Genomic DNA, 20,430 nt, shown 5'->3' with positions numbered 1-20,430 from the left:
ACCCATCCATGTTGCAAACAGCAAGACTTCATTCTTTTTTGTGGCTGAGTAGAATTCTATGTGTATATATACACACACCACGTCTTCATTATCCATTCATCTACCAACGAACACTTGGGTTGCTTCTACAATTCAGCTATTATAATAATGCTGCAGTAAACATATGGGTAACACGTATCCTTTCAATTTAGTATTTTTGTATTCTTTGGGTATACACCAAGAAATGGAATTACTGGATCGTATGGTAATTCTATTTTTAATTTTTTGAGGAACTTCCATACTGTTTTCCACAGTGGCTCTACCAGTTTGTATTCTCACCAATAGTGTGTGAGGGTTTCTTTTTCTCCACATCCTCATCAACACTTGTTTCCTGTGTTTTTGATTTTAGTCTTTCTGACTGGTATGAGGTGGTAGCTGCCTTTTCCTGATGATGAGTGATGTTGAGCATCTTTTCACATGTCTGTTGACCATCTGGATGTCTCCCTTGGAGAAATGCCTATTCATACCTTCTGCCCATTTTTAAATTGGATAATTTGGGGTTTTTGGTGTGGAGTACATCCTTTTATTAATACAAAAGAACAACGTTCTATTAACATTTTATAAGAGGATGCAAAATCCTTGAGAACAGAGACTTTGATCATGTTCAAAACAAAAACTGCTACAGGGCGCCTGGGTGGCTCAGTGGGTTAAGCCTCTACCTTCGGCTCAGGTCATGATCTCAGGGTCCTGGGATCGAGCCCCGCATCAGGCTCTTTGCTCGGCAGGGAGCCGCTTCCCCTCTCTCTCTGCCTGTCTCTCTGCCTGCTTGTGATCTCTCTATCAAGTAATAAAAAAAAAAACAAAAAACACTGCTTGATACCCAACACCTAGGACAGTGCCTTGCACAAACTTGATTCTCAATAAATATTCCTTGATTCAATAAATCAAAGGACTAGCTCATACTAGACACTGAAAGGAGTATTTTTTTTAAAACATTTTATTTATTTATTTGACAGAGAAAGATCACAAGTAGGCAGAGAGGCAGGCAGAGAGAGAGGAGGAAGCAAACTCTCCATGGAGCAGAGAGCCCGATGTGGGGCTCAATCCCTGGACACTGGGATCATGACCTGAGCCGAAGGCAGAGGCTTTAACCCACTGAGCCACCCAGGCGCCCCTGAAAGGAATATTTTCTAATATATATCTCTTGATGAAAAATTAATCCATATTAAAAGATCACTTTATGTCCATCATAAAATGTATTGTGTTTGTGTACACACATACATATACACAGGAATATTATTCAGCCATGAAAAAGGGAACTCCTACCATTTGTGGCAACATGGATGGAACCTAGGGCATTATGCTAAGTGAAACAGAGAAAGACAAGTACTATAATACTGTATGATCTCACTAGAGACAGAATAGATGCGGTTGCCAAGGTGGGGTGGGAGGAGGTGCAGATGGGGTGAATGTTGGTTAAAAAGGTACAAACTTGTAAGTTCTGGGGATGTAATGTATAGCATGGTAATGGTGAATAATACTACTGTATTTGTTTCTGAAAGTGGCTAAGAGTAGATCTTAAAAATTCTCATCCCAAGAAAAACACTTTTAACTATGTGAGGTGATCAATGTTGACTTACTGTAATAATCATTTCACAGTATATGCTTGTATGAAATCATTATGTTATATACTTTAAACTAATACAATGTTATATATATCAATTTTATCTCAATAAAACTGGAGGGAAAAATCACATTAGCTTACTTTTGTCCTTCCCCTGTTCATATAAAATCATAGCCAATTAACTAGCATGCCAGGGGAGTTTTTTTTTTTTTTTTTTTTAAGATTTTATTTATGTATTTGACAGACAGAGATCACAAGTAGGCAGAGCAGCAGGCAGAGAGCGGGGGGAAACAGGCTCCCTGCCTGAGCAGAGAGCCCGATGTGGGGCTCGATCCCAGGACCTTGGGACCTGAGCTAAAGGCAGAGGCTTTAACCCACTGAGCCACCCAGGCACCCCAGAGGAGCTATGTTTTTTAATTTAATTTTTTTCAGTATAACCACAGCAATTTTAATACTGCATTTGAAAGCAATATAAACATTTCAAATAGCAAAATGATTCAATTAAACTAGTACTTGGAAGCCCTTGCAAGCTTAGTATTAGTTCATTTATTTGTATCCATGTTAGAAAATGGTAAGCTATGAAAGAACTCCCCATACCATCAGGCACTGGCTTGGTATCTGGCTGTGTCTACTACGGAAAAAAAGAACACAGTGTTCAGCCATGCCTCACAGGAACTATTTCAAGTTCTTTTATAATTAACTGCAGATTAAATGAGAAAATCTAGTTCTAATTTTAAATTTATTATTGATCATCTTTCTAAAATGTACAAGTTCTTTACCCTATTTATTTTTATTATTTTTTTTTTTAAGGTTTTATTTGACAGAGAGAGACAGTGAGAGAGGAACCATAGCAGAGGGAGGGGCAGAGGGAGAAGAGCAGGGTTCCCGAGCAGAGAGCCTGATTCCAAGACCCTGGGATCATGACCTCAGCTGAAGGCAGACGCTAAAGGACTGGGCCACCCGGGTGCCCCCCCCCCCGACTGTTTAAAGATAATGCCCTTGGCAATCACCATACTTTTAACTATTACTGTACTGATTTTTATGAATTCCTTCTAAATCAAGTTTCCTTCACAGAAGCTAAGGAGGTTTTCATTTTTCTCACTGTGGTAAAACGCAGACAACACGTGGATTACCGTCGGTGACAGGAGCACACTTACAATGTGAAACTCCATGCCCATTAAAGGCCCCCCCCCCCAGCCCCTTTAGCCACTAATCTGCTTCTAGTCTCCATGCATTTGCCTATTCTAGACATTCATATGAATGAAATCATGCAGTATCTGACCTTTTGTGTTCTGCTTCTTTCACTGATCATATAACATTTTCGAGGCTCCTCCTGGTTACAGCATGGGTCAGAACCTCATTCCCTGCTATGCCTGAATAAGTCCCTGCACAGAAATACATGCTGCTTGTCCTTCCGTCCACTGATGAACGTCTGAGTTCTCTCTACCTCTGTTCACTGAGAACAGCACTGCTATGAACATGGATGTACAAATCTTTGTTTGAACATATGAATGCAATTCTCCTGGGTATATACCCGAGAGAGGAATTGCTGGATCATAAGGTAACTCTAAGTTTAACCTATTGATGAACCAGCAATGGATGAAGGTTCCAATTTCTCTGTATCCTGGCCAAAAATTGTTATTTTCCTTTTTAAAAAAAATTATAACCATCTCACCAAGTGTGAAATGGTATCCTCATTGTAGTTCTGATTTGCATTTCTGTAATAATGATGTTGAACATTTTATGTGTCTTTGGAAAAAATGTCTATCAAATTCTTTGCCCATTTTTAAATTGGGTTGTCTTTTTATTATTGAATTCTTAAGAGTTCTTTTTATACTCTGGATAATGAACGCCCATTACAGACAGGATACACAAACATTTTCTCCCATTCTGTGGGGTGTCTTTCTTCTTTCCGGATTGTCTTCTTTGATATACAAAAGCTTCTAATTTCAATGAAGTCCAATTTATTTATTTTCTTTTGTTAACTTATAATTTTGGTGTCATGTAAGAAACCACTACCAAACCCAAGGTCAAGAAGATTTATCTTTAGGATTTCATCTGAAGGTTTTATGCTGTTAGCTCTTCTATTTAGGTCTTCATTTTGAGTTAATTCTTACAGATGATATAAGGGTTTGACGCTTCTCCATTGTATGTGGATTATCTATTTGTCCCAAAAGCATTTGTTGAAGAGACTATGTCTCCCCCATTGAACCATCTTGACACATTTTTAAAAATCAAGTGGCCAAAAATATCACAGGTTTATTTCTGGACTCTCAGTCTACCCACTGATCTATACATCTGTCCTTAGGCCAGTATCAGACTATTTTGATTAATGTAGCTTTGTAGAGAATTTTGAAGTGTGAGCCCTCCACCTTTGTACTTTTTCTAGATTGTTTTGGTTATTTAGAAGCTCTTCTAATTTCACATTAACTTTAGAATCAGCCTTTCCATCTTTTCAATAAACCTTATTTTGATAAGGTTTGCACTGACTCTCTGGATGGCTCTGGGTAGCAGTAGTTCCCTAAACAGCCTTTAGTATTCCAGTCCATGAACCTAACATGTCTTTCCATTTATTTAGGTCTACTTTTATTTATTTCAGTAGTTTTGTAGTTTCCAGTGTACAAATCTCACACCTTCATGGTTATACTTATTCTTAAGTATTTTATTCCTTTTGATACTATTGGAAATGGAATTGTTCTCTTAGTTTTATTTTCCAACTTCATTGCTAATGCACAGAAATACAGCTGTTTTTCATGTGTTGATCCTGTGCCCTGCAACTTAGCTGAATTGATTTCTTAGCTATAACAGGTTTTTTGTATATCTGTTATAAAGTATTTAGTTTTGCAGCTAAGCAATCTGAGTTTGTTACATTTCAAGTGTCTACAGTTTTCTCTCTACTTTCAAAGGCAAATACAAGGCCCATTCAAAACAGTAAACCCAATGTTACTTCTTTATAAAAGTTTTCTACTAAAGTAACTTAAATAAAGAGGCTAGAAATTTACCTGTTAATGCTTTTTTTTTTAAAGATTTTATTTATTTATTTGACAGAGAGAGATTGCAAGTAGGCAGAGAGGCAGGCAGAGAGAGAGGAGGAAGCCGGCTCCCCGCTGAGCAGAGAGCCCGATGCGGGGCTCGATTCCAGGACCCTGGGATCATGACCTGAGCCGAAGGCAGAGGCCTTAACCCACTATGCCACCCAGGCTCCCCTACCTATTAATGCTTTTCAAGTGTCTAAATAGCAATCTGAAAAAAGATAAGGTTTACTTTATGAAAGTTGAGGAAATAGTTTCCATTTCTTCATGTAATTTTAAGTATTTTCAACTCCATGTATTTGAAAATCATTAAATCCTAGAAACTGATTTCTTTGAAACTATGATCAAATAAAAAGAAACATTTTAACATTTCCTTTATATTTTATGGATCTTTCAATCTTTGAAATATCTCTTTTACTTCTAAATTACTTATTATTTGAGATTTCTAGGACAAGATTAAAGATCTTTCTAAGTTTTAAAGATAACCAAAATGGCTCATTTGTCCCTTCAAATAAAATTTGCTGAAACCAGGATTCTAAAATTACAGTACACAAAAAAACATATACAATAGATTGCTTCCAAATTGAACAGAATAGAATTTTTGTGAAAAAAGTTTTCCTTTTATAAGAGTTTACAAACTCCTATATTTAATATTCTGCCTTATCTTAACAATTCTTGTAAGTAGAAATCTTATTAGATATAATTTCAGCTTATCTCTAAACGTAACAATGTATGTTCTGTTTTAATGAACTCTGCCTTTCAAAATATGTTATATATAATCAAGTTACCTTTCTACCATCTCTTTCTATTATTAAATAATGCTAACAACTAAAATCTTCCCCTGTAAGTTCCATTTCCTTCCCTCCTCCCTTCCTTCCTATTCTGGACCTTTTTACTTTCTCCCAAGTCCTCATAAAATACTGAAGTCAGAAATGGCTAAATTAGAATATAACTCCCCACTGAATCTGCAAAATCCTAGAACCTCAACTAATTCATTAACAAAGTAGAGGGGAAAACGACCCATTTCTAATCCCCTGAGCAACATGTGATTTAAAGAATAACTAAATTTAAACTTCCAAACACTTACCCAACTCGGAAGAGAATTTCATGTTGCCTTTTTCTGGATCTTCAACGTGATTATCTACCGTATCATCAATTTTGTTTACTTTGAACTGTGACTCTAACACTCGACTTGGGCCTCGAGTGAAACGGGGATAGAATTTTTTGGGAAATGGTCCATGGGGCCCGGACCCCTTGATGGGCACATTCTTAAGTGGCTGAGTCACTTCACTGAAGTTAAAATAAATAAAAAGCAAAACCGTCCAGGTCGCAGATGTAAAAAGGCATCCATAACAGAAATATCGAACTGTGACACTTCCCATTATAGACCTAGCATAGCTGAAGGGCCATCTTCAATCTCCTGAAAAAGAAGGACAGCTAGGTTAGACCCTTCAGGACACTTGTAAATCATCCACCAAGTTCACAATCACTGTTTTCCAAACAACCGAGCAGAACTTCTCAACTATTTACTTAGGACCCCAAAGCACAGTGTTAACTAAGACTCAAATAAAAGAAGATAGGTGGATAGCACTGAATTAAAAAAAAAAAAAAAGGATTCAACAATTAAAATCATAGGCAGCAAAACAGCTGACTTCCTCATCTGTGTTAATGGATATTTTACCTTTAGTCTAGATTGCTTACAGTGTGGTAATTTCTTTCAGATTCCGGCTTTTCATGAGGAATACAATTACCTTATGTATCATGGCAGTCTATCTAAAGTCCAGACTTCCACTATAAAATTCTAAGACTCTTTCAACCCAAAGATCTTAAAATCTGTTATTAAAAATAAGCAGCCTGAAGAAAACTGTCCTACTTTCCAATCAAAAATTAAACCTGCCCTAATGCCTACTCTAGATTCAACAGTTATAGTTCAAATTTATAAACGACAGTAGAGGTAAGGTGAAGGAATCTATAGCTTTGATAATAAGCTTCCTAGTGAACTCTGATGCACAGTCAGATTTGGGAGCCAATGGTACAATGAAAATACAAGATTAAGTACTAATCCCATTCTGTCACATAATGGCTATGTAACTTGAGACAAATTACCAGATTTCCTTAGCCTCACTTTCATCAACTGTATTCCAAGTTAATAATACTATCTATCTTGCTGGATACTTGGAATTAAATGAAATACTCAGAATTATATAAGACATGTAAAATATCAAGTACAATGATTAACACACAAAACACAGTGATTTGCACTGGATCAAGAGAACCTCCACAAACACTGTGGCTAGCTTTAATTTCATTTGTTCACTGTATTCCCTCACTCAGCACAATGAATGGCACAGAAAAGCTTTGAATGATACCTACAGAATGAAAGAGCACAACACAAATTCAACGTTAATATTTCCCTCCTTCTCATTAGGTCTAAACTTAATATGTAATATGAATGGTATACATAACCACCTGTTCCTTACAGTGACCCACATGTCCCTATCTAATCTGGAATTACCTCTCTTACTATATTTTCTATTACTTCCCTCCTCATTCATTTCATTCTAGACACAGGTCTCCTTAGGGTTCACCAAATGTGTCAATCATACTCCCACTGAGGGATTACGCATCAGTCCCTCCCTATGCCTGGAATACTTTTCATCCCAGCTAACTTCATCTCTGTTGAATCTTTGCTCAAATACACCTTCTCAGTAAGTTTCTACACTAAGGTAATTTAAAACTGCAACTCAAGCACAGAACACTAGCACTTCTGATTCTCCCTACTCTGCAACTTCCACCTTCCTAAATACTACATCATTACTATTTCTTGTCCATCCCCTCTGCCTTGCTAGAATGTAAGCTTCATTAGCAAGAGCTTTTGTCTGTTCATTTCCCTGTAGCATCCCCCCAGCTTACAACAATGCCTGGTATGTTTAATAAATATTTGTGGAAATTAATGACTCAATTACTGCAGTACAGTTTTCAATGTTTGAAAATGCTGGGTATTTATAAGTGAATGTATTGCGGTCACATTCAAGCCAAGCAGTACCTTATGCTATACAAAAAATATCATGACTACCTTATTTCAACAATATGAAACTAGGCAGAGTAACAGTCATAGTTATTATTTGAAAAGGTACAAAAAACAATAGGCTCTCATTGTCCAGTTTCACAAGTTAAATAAAGGTCTTTGTGATAAAACAGGAGACTACTTTCCATTTTGTCCACTGCATGCTCCTAGGTTCCCTCTTGGCTGACAGGACCTATGGGCGAAATGAAAAAGTTTTTTCAAGACCTCACCCATAGGATTTGGCCAACTCTGTCCAGATTATTCTCAGAATACCCCTCCCAATCCTAAGCACAATAGCCCAAACATCAAGAGTCCTTGCTTCCTGAACTGTAAAATGTATTAACTCTCAACCATTCTATCAGGTAAATATTTTCAAGCTATATTATGACAATTCTTTTTTTTTTTTTAATTTATTTGACAGAGAGAAATCACAAGTAGACAGAGAGGCAGGCAGAGAGAGAGAGAGGGAAGCAGGCTCCCTGCTGAGCAGAGAGCCCGATGCGGGACTCGATCCCAGGATCCTGAGAGCATGACCCGAGCCAAAGGCAGCGGCTTAACCCACTGCGTGACAATTCTTTAGAGAACATTTTTTACATAGTCCATCCTTATACTAAATTAAGGAACCTATAAAAATGAGAGGAATTTATAAAATCAGATCATTTGTTTTATATAATTAACCATAAGAGTCTTCAGAAACAAAGACACTATCAGTTGTAGACAGGTCAAGAAGTTATTAACAAACATGAATAAAATACAAAGCAATTAGATACCTGTCATTTAATAAAATAACAGGTTCTTAACTACTTAAGAAGACATGCAAACAAAAACCAAAAGACAAAATTTTAATCGAATCAATACTAACAAAGAACAATAAAGTTTTTCTGTTTTGTGCTGTTTGCTATTCCTTCTATAGGAAATTATCCATGGCTTCAATATCCAAGGCTGAAAGCCTTTAAAAAGGAGGGTCAAAGCAAACATTTAAGGTTAGTTAATACAAAACAACTAGTGAACAAATTCTTTCAATCATAAACTTAAGCAGTTAATAAAGCCAAAACTTCAGCAGTTAGATGTCAACGTAATAGATTTTTCAAAAGTTAAATGAATAAAAGGCTAACCAGCTGTGTATAGGAATTTCCAATGAAACCAGGCAGTCATGGTCTGGTAGCTGCTGAGGGACAGGTGCCTTGTAAGCAGAGGGTCAGAGTTTCACCAGGGAGGTAAAGAAGCAGCAGTCTGAGGAGAAGCACATGCAATGTGCTGATCAGAATGACAGACCACAGCTGTGAGCCAGGCAAGGAGAAATGGGAGGACGTGGAAGAATGAGGCAAAATGAAAAACCTGTGCAGGGCCAATGGACCTGAGGTCCTGTGTGGCTGAGTAATTGCTGGAGTTATACTACAGAAAGAGTAACAAGGAAAGACTGATGTGGTGGCTGGAAAACAAGATGCCAACTCAACATTTTGGAGAGGTACAGTTAATGACAGAGGAATCCTTTCCAGATGCACAAACTGGAGATTCCCCAATAAACAATGTACCTATTGTGTAAATATTACTACACATACCATAAGCAACCCCACACACCCCAAGAAGATGGGTCATTTCTGTCTTTTCAAACCCATTATGTTTACCAAACACAGCATCCAGTATTAAAAATTAACAAGTACTTGTTTGTGTATTTAAAAAATACACAAAGTGTATTTTTGTTCCAGAAGAGGTTATAGGACCTTGATTCTGTGAAATGTGAAAATCTTAGAGAAGAGTATGATATGTGAGATGAGCACAGCCTGGGAAATAAGTGTCCGTGGTCAGGAGGAGGAGGTGAAGGACAGAAGACAGCTAACCAGTTTAAATAGTTTCATTAGACATTGTCATTATTAAGCAAAATATTCAGTATGCCAGCAAAAGTCCCAATTCTTCCACTCTCAGTCTAAGATTTCTTAATGATAAATTTGAAATCACTGCAAATTTTATAAATCAAAAGATAGCTTCATATAATTCCATGCATATCAATTTGAAAACCTAGGAAAATAACTTCTAAGGAAAATACACCTTACTCAAATTAACCCCAGTCCAAACAGAAATGCAAACAGACCAATCGTCACAGAAGTAGTAATATCATAAGAGTTTCTCAAAACAACAAAAACAAACCACCACACAGAGGAGAGCTTCACAGGGGACGTCTACTAGTCCTTTAAAGACCTATTGATCCTAATGCTCCCTAAACCACTAAAAAGAATACATAATAAATCTTCCAAATCTGTTTTATAAAACGAGTAGGACACTTATCTCAAAATCTGACAAAAATTGAACCTCCCAAAACACACATCTAATTTATGAATACCAATCTTATGAATATAAAAAAATCCTTTTTTTATGAATATAAAAAAATCCTTTTTTTATGAATATAAAAAAATCTTAAGAATAAATACTACTCATAAACTTAACAAGCAACGTCTTTAAACATGTATGAGAAAAAACATAAGACACTCCTGAAAGCCCCAAAAGACTTGATCACATGGAAAGATGTACTTCACTCTTGAGAGAAACCCCAAATCATAAAAGTCAGCTCTCCTTAAGATAACTTATATATGTTACATAATTGTATCAAAAATACCAGCAGATCTTTTTTCTGGAGCTAAACAAGTTGATCTGGGAAAGAATGAACAAGCAGGGAACAGGCAGGCAAACCCTGAAAAACAAGTAGAAGCGGGGTGAGCCCTACTGGATTATAAACTCCAGGGTGTTTCTACCTAACAGCAGAGCATGACACATCCACAGACTAAAAACCAATGGGGCAGGATGAGAAACCAAGAAATAGACCCAATTACGTTTAGAAATTTAGTGTAAATGGTTATAGGTAACATCACATGCCAGTGAAGAAATGAATGACTTTTTGCTAACTGGTCTTGGGACCACTGTTTAGACACATGTTAAAGGATACACTGGGGTCCACCCCTCTCACCATTCACCAAGACACACTGATATGAATTTGATATTTAAATATGGATGAAAAATTTAACTATTGGGGCCACATCGAAATAAAAAGATTCTGCACAGTGAAGGAGACAGTCAACAAAACTAAAAGATGACCTTCAGAATGGGAAGAGCTATTAGGCAAATGACATATCCAATAAAAGGTTAGTATTTAAAGTATATAAAGAACTGATACAACTCAACATCCAAAAAACCCCCAAATAATCCAATTTAAAAATGGGCAGAAGACAGGAACAGACATTTCTCCAAAGACATCCAGGTGGCCACTTGATACATGAAAAAGATGCTCCACATCATGCATCATCAGTGAGATACCCCCTCACACCTGTCAGAAGGGCTAAAATAAAAAACCCAAGAAATAAGAAGAACGGTTTTGGAGAAGACAGGCAAGGATGTAGAGGAAAAGGAACCTTCGTGCACTGATGGTGGGAATGCAAACTGGTGCATCCACTATGGAAAACAGTATGGAGGTTCCTCAAACATGACTACCCTATAATTTGGTAATCCCACTACTGGGCATTTACCCCCCCCCCCACAAAAATACAAAATCAAAGGGATACATGCACCCCATGTTTACTGTAGCATTATTTATAATAGCTAAATTATGGAAGCAACCCAAGTTGCCGTCAAGAGATAAATGGATTAAAAAATGTGGTATATATACAATGGAGTATTATTCAGCCATAAGATGACATTCCACCATTTGAAACAACACGGATGGAGCTACAGTATATAATGCTAAATGAAGTAAGTCAGTCAGAGAAAGGCAAATACCATATGATTTCACCTTATGATTTCACAAATGGGCAAAGGGAAAAAAGGGGGGGGAGGGGAAAGAAACCACAAAAAAGACTCTTTTAAAAATTTTTTAAATTTTCTATTTTATATTATTTTATGTTTTATTATTTATTATTTTATTGTTATTATTATTTACTATTTTATTATATATTTTATATTTATATTATATATATATATTTTTTTTTTTTTTAAATTTATTTGACAGAGAACACAAGCAGGCAGAGAGGCAGGTAGAGAGAAAGAGAGCAAGGGAAGCAGGCTCCCTACTGAACAGAGAGCCCAATGTGGGGCTTGATCCCAGGACCCTGGGATCATGACCCAAGCTGAAGGCAGAGGCTTTAACTCACTGAACCACCCAGGTGCCCCTAAAAATATTTTTAATCTAAATTCAATTTAATTAACATGTACTGTACTACTAGTTTCAGAGGCAGAATTTAGTGATTCATCAGTCAGTTGCATGTAACACCCAGTGCTCATTACTTCAAGTGCCCTCTTTAATGCCCAGCACCCAACTACCCCCAATCCCCTCCACAGCAACCCTCAGTTTGTTTCCTTTAGTTATGATTTGTCCCCCTTCTGATTTCATCTTATTTTATTTTTCCCTTCCCTTCCCCTATGTTCATCTGCTTTCTTTCTTAAAATTCCGCATGAGCGAAATCACATGGTGTTTGTCTCTGACTTATTTCGCTTAGCATAACATCCTTTAGTTCCACCACATCATCACAAATGGCAGGAGTTATGGGGCGTCTGGGTGGCTCAGTGGGTTAAAGCCTCTGCCTTCAGCTCAGGTCATGATCTCAGGGTCCTGGGATCGAGCCCCAAATCAGGTTCTCTGCTCAGCAGGGAGCCTGCTTCCCTTCCTCTCTCTGCCTGCCTCTCTGCCTACTTGTGATCTGTCAAATAAATAAATAAAATCTTTTAAAAAACAACAACAAATGGCAGAAGTTCATTCTTTTTGATGGCTTAATAATAGTACATTTTCTCTATACACCACTCTTCTTTATCCATTCATCTGTGGATGGACATCTGGCTCTTTCCATAGTTTGGCTACTGTGGACACTGCTGCTACAAACACTGGAGTGCATGTGCCCCTTTGAATCACATTTGTATCCTTTGCATAAACACCTAATAGTATACTTGCTGGATCATACGGTAGTTCTATTTTTAACTTTCTGAGGTACTGTCTTACTGTTTTACAGAGTGGCAGCACCAGTTTGCATTCCCACCAACAGTGTAAGAGGGTTCCTCTTTCTCCACATCCTCGCCACCATCTGTTGTTTCCTGAGTTGTTAATTTTAGCCATTCTGACTGGTGTGGATGGTTTCTCATTGTGGTTTTGATTTGTATTTCCTTGATGCTGAGTGATGCTGAGTACTTTTTCATGTGTCTGTTGGCCATCTGGATGTCTTCTTTGGAGAATGTCTGTTCGTGTCTTCTGCCCATTTCTTGACTGGATTATTTGTTTTCTGGGTGTTAAGTTTGGTAAGTTCTTTATAGATTTTGGATACTAGCCCTTTATCTGATAATGCATTTGCAAATATCTTCTTCTACTTCTACGTTGTTTTTAGTTTTGTCTTTGCTGTGCAAGAGCTTTTTATCTTGGAGTCCAAAGAGTTTATTCTTGCTTTTGTTTCTCTGGTCTTTGGAGACGTGTCTAGCAAGAAGTTGCTGAGGCCAAGGTGCAAGGGGTTGCTGCCTGTGTTCTCTGGAATTTTGATGGATTCCTGCCTCACATTTAGGTCTTCAATCCATTTTATTTTTATATATGGCTTAAGACAGTGATCCAGTTTCACTCTTCTGCATGTAGATGTTCAATTTTCCCAGCACCGCTTGCTGAATAGACCATCTTTTTTCCATTGGATATTCTTTCCTGCTTTGTCGAAGATTAGTCGACCATAGAGTTGAGGGTCCATTTCTGGGATCTCTGTTCTTTTCCACTGATTCATGTGTCTGTTTTTGTGCCAATACCATACTGTCTTAATGATTACTGCTTTGAAATCTAGACTGAAGTGCAGAATTGTGATGCCACCAGCTTTGATTTTCTTTTTCGACATTCCTTTAGCTCTTCAGGGTCTTCTTTGTTTACATACAAATTTTAGGGCTGTTTGTTCCAGCTCTGTGAAAAAATGCTTTGGTACACTGACAGGGATTGCACTGGATGTGTAGACTGCTTTGGATAGCACAGACATTTTAACAATAGTTGTTCTTGACCAGTCTGTGAGCATGGAATGTTTTTCCATTTCTTTATGTCTTTCTTCCTCAATTACTTTCACACATGTTCTATAGTTTTCAGAACACACATCCTTTACCTCTTTGGTTAGGTTTATTCCTAGGTATCTTACGGTTTTTGGTGCAATTGTAAATGGAACTGATTCCTTGAAAAAACAGACTCTTAACAATAGAGAACACTGCAATCACTGCCAGAGGGGTGGTGGGTGGAGGATGGGTGAAACAGGTGATGGGAATTAGGAAGTGCACTGATCCTGATGAGCAGTGAATAATGTACAGAACTGCTGAATCACCATACTGTACACCTAAAACTAACGTAAAACTATATGTTAACTACACCAGAATTAAAATTTAAAAAATCTAAAAAAATACAGAAGGTGAAACCATACAAGTAACAGAAGAAAACAAAAATAAATTCCTCTATCATCTGGAAGTAGGCAAAAATTTTCTAGCTATAACTGAAAATCCAGAAACAATCCTGGAAAAGACAGATAAACTAGATTATACGAGAACAAAAATATGGGGGGTAGCAAAAGACACTGAAAGAAAATAAAAGGCAAATGAGAAAGAAAAAAAAAATATGTGCAACTTTAACAAAAAGGCATTATCTCAGTATTAGATATCTATTGGTATATAACAAATTACCAAAAAAAACAACACACATTTATCATCTCATAATTTCTAAGCAGCAAGCGTCTGAGCACAGCTTAACTGGATCCTCTGCTCAGGGTCAGGCAAGTCTTCAAGCTAATTGTCAGCCAAACTTCATTCTCACCTGGAGGCCTGATTTCAGAACTGCTCCCAAACTCATCAAGTTGTTGGAAGAATTCCTCCCCTTGTAGCTCTATGACAAAGGGGTCCTGTTAGCTGGAGGCTACTCCCAGACCCTAGTAGTTATCGGCAGCTCCTCACTATGTGGACATCACCACAATCCCTAACTTCATCAGGCTGACAATGAGGAGTCTCCTCCAGTCTGCTGAAAACTGAGTCATCTTCTTCCCTTTCTTCTTCTTTTTTTTTTTTTTAATTTTATTTGACAGAGAGAGATCACAAGTAGGCAGAGAGGCAGTCAGAGAGAGGGGGGGGGGGAAGCAGGCTCCCTGCTGAGCAGAGAGCCCAATGTGGGACTCGATCCCAGCACCCTGAGATCATGACCTGAGCCGAAGGCAATGGCTTAACCCACTGAGCCACCCAGGTGCCCCTTCCCTATTTTCTTTAAGATACGTATGTATTTATTTAGTGAGAACGTGTGTGAGTGGGAAGGCAGAGGAAGGAGAGAATCTCAAGCAGACTTTGCACTGAGCCTGGAGCCCAACACAGGGTTCAATCCCACAACCCTGAGATCATGACCTGAGGTGAAGTCGAGTTGGCAACGGTCAACCAGCTGAGCCAGCCAGGTCCCCCAAGATGGGAGTCTTCTATAATATAATCACAAGAGTGAAATCCTCTTATTTTTGCTATATAACCTAAGCTAATCAAGAAATTGACATTCTCTCATCTTTGCCATATGCTGTTGGTTAAAAGCAAGGCCTAGGCCCCACTCCCACTCATGGGGAGAGAATTACATAAAGTGAGGGCAGAAGGCGGTAGGAAATCACTGGGGACCACCCTTCAGTTTTGTCAGCCACAATGAAAAGAACCAACACCCCTTCGAGACCATTCACAGAAACAGAAATACAACTGGTTCTTAACCCTGTGAGAACAGTGCTGAACCTTGCTCATAATAAGGGAAAATAAGCAAAATAAGTCCTCACAGAAATACAATTTCCCACCTGTTGGATTTATAAAAATCCAAAAGCTTGATGACATAGTCTGATAGTGAGGCTGTGGAAAAACTCTCATATGTGGTATATTACCTACGCTAGGCAATTTGGCAACAACTACTAAAATTATATACGCATTTATCCTTTGACCTAGCAGTATGACTCCTAGGAATCTATACCACCCAGGGAAAAAGTACAAAACAATGTATGCACAAGGCTATTCACTACAGGACTATCTGTAATAAGCAAGAGGCTGGAACCAATCCAACTGTCCACTGATAAAGACCGGCTGAACAAATTAAGAAACATCCATACAATAAATATGCAGTTGTAAAAAGGAAAGAGAAATGTCTCTACATGTTAACTTTGGTTTTATCACTACATATACTGCCAGGTGAAAAAAAGTACAATGGGGAAGAGTGTATACAGAATGCTACATAAAAATAAATCTATATTCATATAAATAACTTCTTATAATATAAAACAAAGGATGGATAAAGCAAAGGAAGGACAAAGCAGAATACTGAGCTGGTGTCTAACATTCTTCCATAAACCATTAAAAAAAAAAGTTGAAACCCATTAGGAGAGGGAGGAAACAGTATGGAGAGGCAGGACGGAAAGGCCAACTTCATATTCATAGGTGAAAAGCAGCTGCACTATTACGCAATTTAGGAAACTAGAAAGATATGTATACAAAAGATGCAAGTAACAATTTAAGCACATACATGCTTTTTTAGTCCACTCAAAAACTGACTGATCACTGCTACTGTTAGCATCTACTGCTGTTATACCAAAAATATTTTCTGGCAAACTGTACAGGACAAAGGTCCAAAATCTCAAGAGATCTCACTCAGTTTAAACTCTGTCAGGGTGCCTGACTTAAAAAATATTAATCCCCACTACCCTGCATGGTGGCTAACATACAGACCTCTGCTGTATTCCCCGTTAGCCTTTTCTTGAGGATTATTTAATGATTTTCAGAAGAAAAATGTTGTATTATTTAGTACATTAAATATGCTATGACTGGAAGATAAATGGAAGGGTTTGAAGTATCATCCGTAGAGTGACACTGTGCACTGTGTAACAGGCATTGTCTTTGTGAACTTTACATAATTTAATTACTTTATGGAACAGAATTTAGCAGCTGGTGTGTTCCATGTTAATGTAAGTTAATGACGACTACGGAAAGCATCTCAAAATGGGTTTTCTTAGCTCAGACAACTGTGCTGTTGAGAAACACCCTTTGCTGTAATTGATAATGATGCTGGAGTTTTGTTTTTATTTTGTTTCATTTTTATTTATTCATTTGAGAGCACACGCACGCAAGTGGAAGGAGAGGCAAGGATGGGGCGGGGGGGGGGGATCTCAAGCAGACTACCCTAAAAAGCAGAGCCTGACGCAGGGCACCATCTCGTGACTCTGAAATCAGGACCTAAGCCAAAGGCAGTCGTTTAACTGAATGAGCCATCCAGGTGTTCCAAGGTAAAAAATTTCTTAACCTGACTTAAAAATGTAAGAAGAACTTTGGAAAGGATTAAATACTCTAAGGCTTTGAATGAAATATAGCCTTTCCTTTTAACCTCAGACGCAAAGGGGATTTTAGCATATTAAAAGAAAGGCTATTTTAATTCCACTAATTTGTCAAAAACTTGAAAATGAAATGTGAACACTGAACAAGTATTCTAAAAGCACAATCTGAAAAACTTTTTCCTCCACAAATCACTAACTAGTCTGAATTTGTATGCCCAACATCCAACTTCTGGTACTACAAGAGTAATGAGACCATACTACCTAACTCACACACAGTACAGCTTTCATTTTCCTTCAACACAAAATTGTCATAATGTTTAATAAAACCTAAAATGTCTCTCCTTTTTCAAGATTTCATTTGAGAAAGCATGCGCACCTGCACAAGCAAGGGGAGGGGCAGAAGCACAAGCAGACCCCCTGCTAAGCTTAGCTCCTGACTCAGTGCAACTCAGGACCCTAAAATCATAACTTCAGCCAAACTCGGACGCTCAAGTGACTGAGCCACCCAGGTGCCCCTCAAATGTCTATCCCTACCTGATAAGCATGTACCTTTCAGTAGTTTCTGGCTATTTTCTCCCTGGTCTCCACTACATTCCAAGTTGTCAAACAGCAAACATCTATTAGCTTTTTCCATAAAAGGGACACATTCATATTTTAAGTGAGCTACAGTCATATGAGTACAAATGCTGATTAACAGCAATGCCCTTCCCACTGACCCCTGTGAGATTACCAGGTGATGACAACACACACACAAAAATGGTTTTTTCTCATTCTTTATCTACCTGAAAGACTAAAAGAAAACACTGTAACCAATATATTTCCTAACTACAAGTAAGGAGATTACTGAATTAGGAAAGGTTCAGAGCAAATCCCAGATATCATGTGATTTCCTGGGAATAATCCTCTGACATCCCTCAGACATTAACTAATATTCTCTCTATAACAATCAGAGAGAACATAACACATGTGGTGGTATATACTATACCTCAAATGCAGAGAAAAACCACATGGTGATGTTGATGGGAGAAAGCAACAAGACAAGGAACTAAAAGGACAGCTAGGAGTTAGCACATAAACCAATCTTGGGACACCTGCTTGGTCAGTGAAAACAGACTGGTGGAGGCTGACCATTAGGCGTTAATATCCTCCCTGATCAAGTAGAAAGCAGCAGAAAGCTACAACTCTCCCTGGTCAAGGCCTGGGGAAGACTAAAGGAGAAAGTGACCATAGCTTTGTGAGGGGTTTGCACAACACCCATATACTTCAAGGAATCTTATATTAAAGATCTTTCTAACTATATATTCTACTAGCTATAATTCATTATGATCTCTTTTATTTTCATGAATCCATTTCTGACCCAATGAATCTGATCAAGATCAACAGGCACACACAGGGAACGCCCTTACAACAGCTTTTTCTCAGTCCCAGCGAAGAGTTGACATCCCGTAAATGCAGGGGTCATAAAATCAAATGCAGTCAGAAACCAGGCAGATAAACGGGTGTATCTGCCAGGGAGGAAACAAAAGACCGGCAGGGTGTGTCCCCCACCTAAATTCAGAAACTGGGCAAGGTCGAAAGTTTGATCAGGCTCCAGACTTCAACTCTGAAGGGATGTATAGAATGAATACAGAGTAACCACTTATAGCCCCCAGAATCATGAAAACCATTATTTCTTGTTCCCTTTCTACCCATTAAAAGGAGAATTAAACCCAAAGTACATCAAATGAGCAAATAAGTGAACAGAAAAAAGTATGGTTACTAGAAATAAGTGTTCTAAGATATCCAAATAATTAAGGAACTAAATGGCTTTAAACACACCCAATATCAACAAACATCCAACAAGCATGATCCACATGGCCTTCTACAGACGCCTCTGTCCCAGGACCAAGGGGGTATGAGCAAAGCTGACTCCCCTTAAACCAGGGCTACTGAGTGTGTTACTGGGCCAGGCGTGTCCGGGGTCTCCAGGACTGGGCAGTGCTGACCAAGTGGTTTACCTACACAAGTGAGGTATGCAAATCAAAACTAACAAAAAAAGAAAAGACTAGTCCCAAGTGTAGAACAGAAAAAAAACAAGGCTTCTTATCTTTTTTCCTCTTGATTTTAGAGAAATTAAGTAACTTGCTTTAAGGACATGCAGCTAGGAAGGAAGGGGAGGAACTGAGATCTGAATCCCAGTCATCTGATGTCAGACCTACGTCCTTAGGCATTTTGTTATACCACCTGGCAGGGAAGAGACCAGTGATACGCTGCTTGCCATCCTTTAAAAAAAGAGATGTCATCCAGTAACTTTTTAAAATATAGATTTATGTTTCCCACAAGATTAAAGATATGGATAGCCCCTGCCCTTGGGGTTACCTAAAATGACCCTATGTCCAGATCTGTGATAAATACTACTTCCCCCTTGTTATCAAACAAACAAACAAACAAACAAAAAACAAAAGCAAAAAACCTCACTGGAACCCAAGGCACACTTCCGTCCCTGAGGTCAGTGTGCCTTCCACCTGTGAGAGGCTTTCTGACTAGCCGTCTGGGGAGACAAAGTAGGAACTACCAGTGACCGTGACCCAGGAGGGCTAGGGAGAGGCTCTATCCCCCAAGTGTCCACTCTGCCTGAAATCCCTGCATTACAGAACCATTTCTTTAAGTCTGGAAAGCTTATCTTTCATATTTTCTTATCTCAATGGATTTCAATCTAAATAGCAGTCATATCTTTTTTCTAACCAAAATCTTTGGAACCCCAACATAATCTATATAAATATAACAAAAGACCATGTAACTCTTCATGTGAGAAAAACATTTATCCTCAGCAGAATACCGAAAGTACTGCTAAAAGTGGACAGAGAGGGAGGGAGGCGAGAGAGAGGGAGCACGGAGAACGGGCAAGCGGGCAGCAAGCAAACTCACTCTAAGGAAAATGAGTCCCACACTATGACCTACAAGTGGCAAACTTTTTTAAAAAAACACCTTAACTCCCCCTTAGGATCTGTTATTCCAATGGACTGGTATCTTTCCTCAGTTTTCAAAGTTCTCCGCCATCTCCTCCTCAGATTCTGCCCTCCTCTCCTTGGAGGATTCCAATCAAACACGCTGCACTTTGTTACTACATCCTCTGTGTTTCCTACCCTCTCTTCAGTGTTTTCCAGATTCTTCCTCTCTCATACTTGAAGGAAGCTTCTTCTGATCTTTCATTTGATTACTTTTCTAATTTGTTATTAATCCAATGAATCCTCAATTCTGATTATTGTATTTAGATGTAGTATCTAGCTGTGTCTTTTTCAAATCGGTTGTCCCTTTGCTCTGATTCCTTGCTGAGATGTTTAAGTTCAGCTTTTAGCTCCATAAACATCCCAAATGCCATCTAAAGGGGCTGCCTCTACTGCCCACTGCCTCTACGGGTTCCTGTTTAGTCTG

General features: G+C 38.3%; 1 protein-coding gene and 1 non-coding gene across 4 annotated transcripts in view; both read right to left on the bottom strand.

Moving 5' to 3' along the window:
• GALNT11 (polypeptide N-acetylgalactosaminyltransferase 11) overlaps positions 1–20,430 on the bottom strand; it is a 52,622-nt gene that overhangs the window by 21,453 nt on the left and 10,739 nt on the right. For 2 of the 3 annotated variants that reach the window (XM_059172318.1, XM_059172316.1), the window contains one exon: positions 5,723–6,055. In XM_059172318.1, the coding sequence (XP_059028301.1) occupies positions 5,723–6,017 (295 nt within the window). In that variant the 5' untranslated portion in view covers positions 6,018–6,055. Of the gene's footprint in view, positions 1–5,722; positions 6,057–7,849; positions 7,896–20,430 lie in introns of all 3 variants that reach the window. The other variant, XM_059172317.1, reaches the window with a different exon arrangement.
• Positions 2,152–2,268, bottom strand: LOC131831031 (small nucleolar RNA SNORA15). Its single transcript, XR_009353546.1, has one exon. It is a non-coding gene; the product is annotated as a small nucleolar RNA SNORA15 (small nucleolar RNA).

Source organism: Mustela lutreola, chromosome 4, assembly GCF_030435805.1.
Source record: "Mustela lutreola isolate mMusLut2 chromosome 4, mMusLut2.pri, whole genome shotgun sequence".
Taxonomy (NCBI): Eukaryota; Metazoa; Chordata; class Mammalia; order Carnivora; family Mustelidae; genus Mustela; species Mustela lutreola.
This window is presented reverse-complemented; position numbering and strand designations above follow the sequence as displayed.